This window comes from Elephantulus edwardii, unplaced genomic scaffold (genome assembly GCF_000299155.1).
Source record: "Elephantulus edwardii isolate Elephantulus edwardi_28Jun2011 unplaced genomic scaffold, EleEdw1.0 scaffold00236, whole genome shotgun sequence".
Classification (NCBI taxonomy): Eukaryota; Metazoa; Chordata; class Mammalia; order Macroscelidea; family Macroscelididae; genus Elephantulus; species Elephantulus edwardii.
In genome coordinates, this window is record NW_006399986.1 from 1,882,881 (window position 1) to 1,893,406 (window position 10,526).

Consider the following 10,526-nt stretch of genomic DNA (forward strand, 5'->3'; position numbering starts at 1 on the left):
GGCAGTGGGGTATATTATCTAGTATATTAAGTAGTTTGTATATTAAGTAGTTTTACCGGGAGCTGAGGTAAGGGGATAGTTGGACTGGGAAGGCCTAGAACTTTCACATTGCAATTTATTTCATCCATCACATTTGTAAGAAGCTCACAAGGTTTCCCAAGAAAGTTGAGTATTTCTTGTATGTGCATTCAGCTGAGTGGTTCTCAAGGCAATACAAGCTGTCTCTCTCTCTCTCAGCAGCATGCTCTATGAGCCTGCTAAGAGAAGCCCTGAGTTCACAGTCAGGCTCCTTCTCTGAAATCTTTCGGGGTGCTAACAGTTTGCTTCTCTGCTCCTTCACCCGGGCCTCTGCTCATCCCATAAATACTCTGCAGGACACTTCTACTCTGTAGTCCTCACTCCTGCCCGGGACAGGGACATGCCATCCTCCAGCTTCACTGCGCCATCTGTCTTGGGATTGCAGCACAGCTTCTTGCCACTAGGTCACCAGGGCTCCCTGGTTTTTGATGTGTGTGTTTTGTTGTTTTTTGTTTTGTTCTTTAATATGTATTTTTATTGGTTCACATGCATTTGCTCCTCTACAATGTGTTTCATGCATGGACGTTGTGTTTTAGACAATCTTTCATTGGCACTGTGTCTTGTTCATTCACCTGTGTTCTGCACAATCATTCCTCTACGTCGGGGTAGGCGGCACATGACTGTCGTCCCAGCTGCTCGGGAGGCCAAGGCTGGAGAAGTGCCTGAGTCTGGGAGTTCTGGGCTGTCGTGTGCTGTGAGATTCGAGTCCACACTAAATTCAGCCTCAATATGGTAACCTTCCAGGAGCAGGGGGAGGGGTACCTGGTTGTCTAAGGAGGAGTAAACCAGCTCAGAACAGAAATGGAGCAGGTAAAAATTCCCATGCTGAATTATTATTCGTTTACATTGTGTTTGATACCTGTTATTACTCCAGCTTTTCAAGTCCCAATTGACTCTTTCCTGTTTCTTTATCCCAACCACCCACTAACTTCTCCTATCTTCATAATTTCCACCCTGCCTCTTTTTTCACCCCTTCTCCTCTTGCTCTTTCCCTTTTGAACATTTATACACATATTTCTCAGTTATCCTTCTATTTTTGCATTAATGGTCTTACACAGTATTTGTCCTTATAAGACTGAGTTATTTCATTCAGCGTTATGCTTTCTGGACTCTCCTGTGGTATTTTATGAAACTGTGGTTCCTTAGTGCTGTATAGTATTCCATCGTGTGAATGTACCACACTTTCTCAATCCATTCACTTGTTGATGGACATTTGGGTGGTATCTGTTTTCTTGCAGTTGTAAAATAACACTGAGGTGAATATAGGTGTACTAGTGTTACTGGGTAGCATGACCAAGTGGTACAATGTAAAAGGATAGCAGTGCAATGTTACTAGGTAGTATTACAAGGTACCATGTGTCAGATGCAATAATGGTTACTCATAGAGGACAGTGTTTGGTGGAGGTCCCCATTAAAACAAGCGTGGAAGCAGGAGTGGCATCCACTTCTGAAATAGCTTGCCTTTGGAAACTCTTTGATCCTGGAGAAAGGAAGAAAGTTATACAAGTGTCCAGGTCTTTCCTTCATAGGGTCGCTATGAGTTGCCTACGACTCAATGGCCCTTAACAACTACAACAGCATAGAGACAGATCAGTTGGCCTAGTGGACAGAAAGTGATGCTACCACGCCAAAGGTGGGTGACTCTAATCCGGGGCCCTCAGGCCTGTTTTTAATTGTTTTTGGTCAAACATTCTTCTAGGTCATATAGCTCTGGTCTGTCCACTTGCTGTACAGAGGTAACTCGTGGTTACTGTGAAGCTGTATACTGTGACACTGATGTATCAAATGTGAGATTGTTTATCCATAGTGGACAGTGCTTGGAGGAGCCCCCCAATTAAAACAAGCTTGGAAGCAGGAGTGGCAACCACTTCTGAAATAGCTTGCCTCTGGAAAACCTATGAACCTGGAGAAGGGAAGAAAGTTATACAAGTGTTAAGTCTTTTGTTCATAGGGTGACTATGAGTCATCTATGACTCCATGGCACTTAACAACAACAACAACGTTACAGAGTAGCAGTGTTGCTGAGGGTAACTGGGTGGTATTACTAGGTAGTATTACTGTCTAGTAACTACTAGGCAGATTTACTAGTAATTTTGGTAGTATTACTAATAAAAAATGTATTGCGATGGGAAAGTCTGCTGTTAGGGACCTCTCCAGGGTACTGAAGAGCAATGGTGTCACTCGGGAGACTAAGGTGCATCTGATACAGGCCATGGTCGTTGCAATCACTTGTTATGCATCAGAGAGTTGGACAATAACTAGGGAGGATAGAAGGAGAATTGATGCCTTTGAGCTGTGGTGCTGGAGAAGAGTATTGAATGTACCATTGACTTCCAATAAAACAAACAGATTCATCCTGGAGAGGGTTAAACCAGGCTGCTCCTTGGAGACAAGGATTCTGGGGCTTTGTCTGACATACTTTGGACATGTTGTAAGGAGGGAGAGGTCCTTGGAGAGGGACATCATGCTTGGACAGCGCAGGAGGGAAGACCCTCTATGAGATGGATTGATTCAGTGACTGGAATAGTAGGGATGGGTGTGTCAGAGGCAGTGAGATTGGCACAGGATAGAGCAGGGTTTAGGGCTGTTGTACATAGGGTCACTATGAGTCGCAAGCGACTCGACTGACATAACAACAACAACAACAATTACAGTCTTACAGGGTAGCAGTGTTACTTGGCAGTGTTATGGAGTGGTATAGTGTTAGAGTGTCACTCTGTGAGTCTGAATTGCTGATATTTTGGTTATAGCTGAACACAAACCCTTTGAGCCAACTGTTGTTGTTGTTAGAAGCTGTTGAATTGTCTGACTTACAGAGACCCTGTGCCAACATGTCAAAGCCTGGTCTGCACCCGCACCAGCCTCCTGTTATCTACTGTGCGTCAAACCATTGTTGAAGTCATTGTGTCAATCTTTTTTGAGGCTCTTTCTCTCTTTCCCTAACACTCTTTCTTAGCATGATATCCCTCTCCAGGAACTGTCACCTCCTGACACCAGGCCCAAAGCATAGGAGATAAAGTCTCTCCATTATTGCTTCTAAAAAGCACTCTGGATGTGTTTCTTCCAAGAAAGCTCTGTTTGTTCTTTGGAGTCCATGGTATGTCCAATACGCTTCACCAACACCACAGCCACAGTTCAAAGGCATCATTTATTTGGTCTTCCTTACTCACTGTCAAACTTTCACATGCATATGAAGCAATTGAAAATACTATGGCTTGACATTGGACACACCTTAGACTTTTAAGTGGTATCCTTGCTTATTAACACTTTAAAGAGTCCCTTGGCTGCAGATTTGGGCCAACTAGAGACTTTATTTTGCACACACCCTCCTATGCTGAAAGCTCTTTTGAAGACAGAGTCCAAATCTTCCTCATTTTTGTAGAGTCCTGGCTCAGAGCAGGTAATCAGAATGTTTATTGGAATGTCAGATGAGGTATTTTTGCCCTCTCCCCTAATCCTCATTTTGGAGATGATCTTCCTAATCTATTTTGGGGATAAAAGATCAGAGCCAGAGACCATCTCATTCAAGCCAGATGGGGAGTCGGAAATAGCTCTGACCCCTCCCTAAACCACATAGAGATTTCCACCCCAGCTGTCACAGCTCTGAGATCCAGACTGGGGGTGAGACCCACAGAGGCGAGTCAAGTTGGCAGAAGGTGTGGCAGAGCCGATAAGGTGGCTGAGACACCAAGGGGGTACGGGAAGGAGGGGGAACGGTCTTGAGATTGATGCCCGGTGATCTTTATCCTGCCCTCTCCATGCAGTTTCCCATGGGCCCCGCCTGCATCTTCTTGAGAAAAGGCATCGCTGAGAAACAGCGGGTGAGGTGGGGGATGATGGGGAACAGTGGGGAGCAAGGCAAGCCGAGCTGAGACAGGGTGGGGGTGGGGAGAAGGAGGAGAAGGACAGAGGACACCATGATGGATGATGATGGAACAAGGGGAGCAGATGGAAAGGGCACACGGAGAGAAGGCAGAGGGATCCCACAGAGTAAGATGGGGGGATGTGGGCTATGGAAATCCGTGAGGGTGAAATGAGAAGCTGAAAGATGGGGGGTGGGGGGAAAGAAGGAAGTTGAGTTGAGAGGATGTCACTCATCTGTCTTTCTTAATCATCCTTCTTTCTATGGGTATAGAGATAGAGATGATAGAGATAGAGATAGAGATTAGATAGAGATAAGAGAGAGAGAGAGAGAGCCAGCATGATTCCATTTTTGTTGTTCATGACTGTTGTGTTGACGCCAACTCATAGTGACCTCATGCATAATAGAATAAAATATTGGCCAGTCTGGTGACAATGATCAATTGCAGATCAAGCTTGTTGTGACCCCTAGGTCTTCACTGGCTCGTCTTCTGGAAGCCGGTGATCAAGTCTTTGTTCCTTATCTGTCTTAGTCTGGAAGCTCTGCTGGACCGTTCAGCATCACAGCAGCACACACGCTTCCACTGACCGGCAAGTGTTGGAAGCACATGGTCGGCATACTGGCTGGGAACTGACCTTGTGTCTTCCATAAGGGAGGCAAGAATTCTGCCTCTGATCTACCAATGCCTGCATTATTATATATTAGTGTTAACTAATAGCTCCCACGTACTCAGCCATGGCTATGTGCTCTGCCCTGTTTGGAAGGGCCCTGCATTCTTGGTGTCATTCAGTCGTCAGAAGTCGTGAGCTCAGTGATGTATCCATTCACATCTGACAGGTGAGGAAACGGAGGCTCCGAGTCACAAAGTCTCCTTAAGTCTTACTTTAAGGTTACCAAACTAGTAAGTGAGCCAATCAGATAGATCTGTAGGATTCCAATGGGCATGCTCTTCTTTGTTAAGTTTTAAAAGCACAGGGAAGAAAGGAGAGGGAGAAGATTTTGAAGGAAGGAAATAGCGAGAATGAGGAGGGTGGGGAAGGGCTCAAAGGATAAAGAGAAATATGAAGATGAGACAGGTCAGAGATTGAGGAAAACTCTGCCAAGTGGCTGACTTCTTTATCATGTCTAGGAGTTAGTTGGGACTGTAGGCATGGGTCTTGCTGGCATTGATCCACTGAATTGAATTCCACTGAATATTGGCTACAGGTAAGGGATTCGTGGAAGAAAGAGCAGAGGCATGGGGGAAAATTCAATGGGGTATGTTGTTAGTTGTCATTTCATCAGTTCTGATTCCTGGTGACCCCATGAGGTGGAATACCCCAAGGGGTATACCCCACTCCCATTGAGTCGCCTTTGACTCACATTGAGGACAGAGCAGAACTGCTCCATAGCGTGTCCAAGGGTGCAAATCTTTGTGGAAGCAGATTGCTTCATCTCTCTTCCATAGAGTGACAGGTGGGTTCAAACTGTGGACCTTTTGTTTTGAATAGAAGCTGAGCACTTAAACCCCTAGGCTAGCAGGACTTCACCTATGAGGTTCTGTGGAGAGAATTCAGACCTGGGAGTCAGGATCGCTGAACACAAGTCCAAGACCTGTGCTTGACTGGAGGATGTAATGGAATGCCCATGTGCCTTGGAGAAGGAGCATGAAAGTTGAATGGTTTGACTCCACCAGCCACTTCTCAGGAGAAAGATGGACAGTAGTGACCTCCCATTAAGCCTCAGAAACTCAGTGCAGTGTCACCTCGAGTCAGAAGTTATTTGACAGCAGTGGGTTTGGGTGCCTTGAAGGGAGGCAGGAATCTGTCGCTTATGAGCTGTGTGACTTTGGGGAGCTTCCTTAACCTCTCTGTGCCCCTGTTTCCTTGTTGGTGAGATGAGGATATTTGGATCTACTACACAGAATGGTTTACCAGCTGAGCTCCCAACCACTGAGACTACAGAGGTGCTTGAGAAAGACAGGAGAGAAATCAGGATTCGAGAAGAAGAGAAGGGCTGAGGAAAAGGGTGAGAATCCACAGATCGTGGAATGGGAGTCAAGGGATGTAAGGAAGAACAAGAGAAAAGCAATAAAAGAAAGAAAATAAGAGGTGGAGAATGAGAGATCTGTTTTGAGAAACTGAGTGTTGGATTCCTGACCATATGTCCATGTTCTCTTCCCCTTAAATTTCTTTGCAGGAAAGACCACTGGGGCAAGATGAGATTGAAGGTAACGCCCTCCACTCCTGACACTCCCATGTCGCCATACATTCATTGACCCGGCCCTCTTTCCTTTCAAACATTTCAGTGCAAATCCCTTCAAAATTTTGCCTCCCTCTCACTTCCCACTCCACTTGAGATTTTGTGGCACTCTTTCTCATGAAAGTACAAGTTCTCCTCCCGCCCCAAACACACACCCCTGGCCTGAGTACTCAGAGGTTGCTCTCTCCCCAAATGCCCCAGAGGGCCACGTGAGTTTTAGGGTGGATCAAAAGCTGGTGGGTTTGCTCTTGGTGGTCTTGACATTCTCCACAGCACCATTCTAGAATTCAAAGGACTTCTGGGCTCTGACCTTCAGTGGCTGTGAGAACGACCATTTTGCTAAAATGTTTTTTTGTGTGTGCGTTATTTATTCTCTTTTAAAATTTTTGGTTTCACTTTTTACTGTGTTTTGGGAGACTGTATGCAGAACATACTAGTTTTCCACGTAACAATTCATGCACCTTCTGTTTCATGGCCTTGGAGGCAATTCCTGCAACCGGACAGTGCTGGTCCCACCTAGCTCCAGGTTCCGTATCTGTTCATCCAGCTTCCCTGCCCTTTCTTGACTTCTGGACTTAATTTTTTATAAAAATTCTGCTTTTTTGGTCATGTATAGTTGATTGTGTTAATGAGAACATTCCTCCCTGGTGTTATTATTCACTTCTTTTTTTAAAAAAACCTTGAAAAGTTGAGCAAAAGTTTACAAATCATACTGGTTTTTCATTCAGTTGTGCATGTTGTTGTTATGTGCCATCGAGTTACCTGTGACTCATAGCCACTCTATGTACAACCCCTCTAAACCCTGTTCTATCCTGCGTCAAACTTATTGTCTCTGACACACCTACCTCATTACCCTAGTCACTGACTCAATCCATCTCATCAAGGGTCTTCCTCTCTTGCACTGTCCCTCCACCCTCCCAAGCATGACGTCCCTTTCCAAGGACTGGTCCCACCTTGCCACATGTCCAAATTATGTCAGACGAAGTTTCAGACATTGTAATTATAATATTAATTACCACTGATTATTGTAATTAAGCAACTCCTTAAATATGAGTTGCATTGGGAAAATCTACTGTTAGGGACCTCTCCAAAGTACTGATGAGTAACGATGACCGTCTGAAGACTAAGGTGTGCCTGATTCAGGCTATGGCCTTTGCAATTACTTGCTATGCGTCAGAAAGCTGGGCAATGAATAGGGAGGATAGAAAGAGAATTGACGTCTTTGAGCTGTGATGCTGGAGAATAGGAATGACTGTTAGGAGAAAAAACAGGTTCTTCCGAGAGAAGACCACTGTTGTATATTGCCTTTCCCTTCACCCATCTTGCCTATTTTTAATTTTTTACTCTTTTCTCCCTCTCGTGGGAGAATTTAAAAATAAAACTGAGGGAGCTCTGGTGGCCTAGTGGCAAAAAGCTGTACTGTAATCCCAGACATACACAGTTTGAATCCAACAGATGCTCTGCTGGAGAAGAAGGGGCAATCTCCTCCTGTACCAGTCAGATCCGATTTGACAGGACACACACACAAATAATAAAATTTAAAAACAAAACTGGCAAAAGCTGGAATCTGTTCAAGGGGGAAACTTTCCGGAGAAGGAAAAGTTGGTGGGTGCTTATGACATGGGATTCCTAACAGAGAGTAATAGAAAAGTGGAAAGATTGTACCCTGTCAAATGTGGAAAACTTTCAAGATCCAGAAAAAAAGATAGTCCTGTTGAGTTATTGCTGTCATGGGTTGGACTGTATTCTGTTTTGAGGCATCTCTAGTTGATCCCTCGTTGGTAGTTTCAAGGATGATACTCTTTCGCATTGATTTTTTTTTACCCTCACCTTTCCCCAAGTTCTTCTCTCTTAACTTCCAGAGCTCCGGGAAGCATTTGTTGAGTTTGACAAAGACCGAGATGGGTTCATCTCTTGCAAAGATTTGGGGAATCTGATGAGGACAATGGGGTACATGCCCACGGAGATGGAGCTGACTGAACTGGGCCAACAAATACGCATGAACTGTAAGACCTTGGGCAGGGAGGAATGACTGAGGCCAGTGGAGGTCGATGGGTGGAGCTGGGAAGGACGTGGAGGTTGAGAGTAGAGTTGGGGATAGGGAAGAGAGAAAAATGTGGAAGAATCTAAGAAAATTGTTCTAAGAAAGACATAATTTGAAGTGTTTAGAGAATGACTTAAAGAGATAAATCTGGCAAGCTCTGGTGGCCTAGTGGCAAGATGCTACACTGTAATCCCAGAGGTGAGTGGTTCGAATCCACCAGATGCTCTGCTGGAGAAGGAGGGACAATTTCCTCCTGTACCAGTCAGATCCAATTTGGTGGTACACACGCAAAAATAAATAATTAAAACAAAAGAGATCTGAATTCAAGTTCCAGGTTCATTGTTTTATTACTTGCAGTAATTTTGAAAAGTGATTATTAACACCTACTCTTGTGTCTTAGTGAAGGTGATGACAGCAGTTATAGGGTTATGAGAAGATAGTATTGTGATAATATTCCTAGAGTTATGGGAAGGAAAGGATAAAGGCGTTAATGCAGGCAAAGCCATAGCCTCCAGAAAGTACTAATTAAATGTAAGTAATAGTTATGGAGTGCTCTTTGGAGGAAAGAATGATGCTCTCATACTTTGGGCATGTTGCTAGGAGGAGCTATTCCTTGGAGAAGGACATGATTCTGGGAAGGGTGGAGGGTCAGTGAAGGAGATGGAGACCCTCAACCAGGTGGATTGACACAGTGACTGCTGCAATAGGCTCTTGAGTGTCAGGAAGTGTGAGGATGGCTCAGGACAGAACAGAGTTTAGAGCTTTTGTTCATAGGGTCTCTACGAATCATGCTTGACTCCACAGCACCTAACAACAACAACAATAACCAATTATCGTCACTAAGATTCATTAGCAGAACACAAAACTTGATATAACTTCCAGCTGCTCACCAGTCTTTACACCACCAGCCTGCATCACCCACAATCACCATCGAGCTGTGCCACAGTGACGGTCTACATGACCTGGTGGCCCGCCCCTCATCAGTTTCTCCAAAACCAGCCCACATACCTGTCATCACAAATCTTCAGTCTAACTTGAGAGAGAAGGAAGGGAGGATAGCACCTGATGGGAAAATAAAATCCACTTTGCACCTTGCTGCGCGGGGCAAATACTTAACACATGCAGCTGCTAATTGAAAGGTTAGTAGTTCAAGTCCACCCACAAGTAACTGGGAAGAATATCATGGCATTCTGCTTCCAAAATAATTAGCATTGCAAACCCTAAAGTGTACTGTCCCACTCTGACACATTTTGGGTCATCAAGAGTCAGAATCAATTCGTAGACATTTGGTTGTTTTGCTCTCTGCCTCTTTTTTTTTAAAGTGACAGTAGCTCTTTATTAGTTTTGATAATAATCCCTTTTGTGGAAGATTTGGAACATTTGGAGTATCCCTGGAAATGAAGATATCATTTCTAGTCACCAAATGAGTGATAATTGTTCACATGATCTTTTTCTTTTTTTCTTCAAATATTTTGTTTTCTCATCTCACTGCTTCCCAAATCTGCCTATTGACAATCTTCATTTGAGTCTATGTGTTCAAGCAACTCCTATAAGCTCTCTGCATCTTTAAGGAGTTAACCACAGCTTTAAAAAATTGTGAAGTCTTGTCTTTCTTTATTTTATGTTTTAAATTTTGTTCTCAAGATATTAATCTATTCTCAGAACTTGAATAAACTCCATAACAGGTGTGTTTACATTGGTAACACAAAAATCTTGTATTTAAGCAACTTTTCAAAAGTATATTTAAAATTTTCACTTAAAATTGTTTATGTCCCCCACAACTGTATTTTAACTCGTCTTTGGAAATAAAAGGTCAGCAGTTCCTAATATTCACAAAACTTCCAAGGAAAAGTAGTATTAAGTAGTCATAAATATCCTAAATAACCGCTAGTTGCTGGGCATCTTTGAAAAATGTCTATTTCTCAAGAAGTAAATTGGAAATATTCCTTCAGGGATCATTTATATTTTTTTTCCTTGGCTTTCTTAAAAACAAAACAAGACTGGAGATTTACCTGATATGAGAAATAGACTTGTAGTTGGAACTAATGTTAATAAACAGTATCCTCAAAAGGCATGGGTTTTTAGATGGATTTGTCATTTTTAGGTGCGAAGGAGTCTGTTTGACTCAGTGTGATCCCATTTGAGAACAGAACTTCTCTATAGGGTTTTCTAGGTTATATTCTTTATGGGAGAAAATGGCTAGGGTTGATTTAAAAAAAAATCCTGCAGAAACCTTTTTCATCCTACAACCAGGACATGATAAAATAAACGAATGGGACCTTTTAAGAATCAAATTCCTAT

At 43.4% G+C, this 10,526-nt stretch overlaps 1 protein-coding gene across 1 annotated transcript in view; it reads left to right on the top strand.

The window, feature by feature from the left end:
- The first annotated feature begins 3,705 nt into the window (after positions 1–3,705).
- Positions 3,706–10,526, top strand: part of LOC102858837 (calcium-binding protein 5-like) — a 13,514-nt gene continuing 6,693 nt past the window's right edge. The window contains exons 1-3 of the mRNA XM_006898641.1: positions 3,706–3,899; positions 6,119–6,149; positions 8,044–8,187. Of these exons, the coding sequence (XP_006898703.1) occupies positions 3,807–3,899; positions 6,119–6,149; positions 8,044–8,187 (268 nt within the window). The 5' untranslated portion in view covers positions 3,706–3,806. The remainder of the gene's footprint in view (positions 3,900–6,118; positions 6,150–8,043; positions 8,188–10,526) is intronic.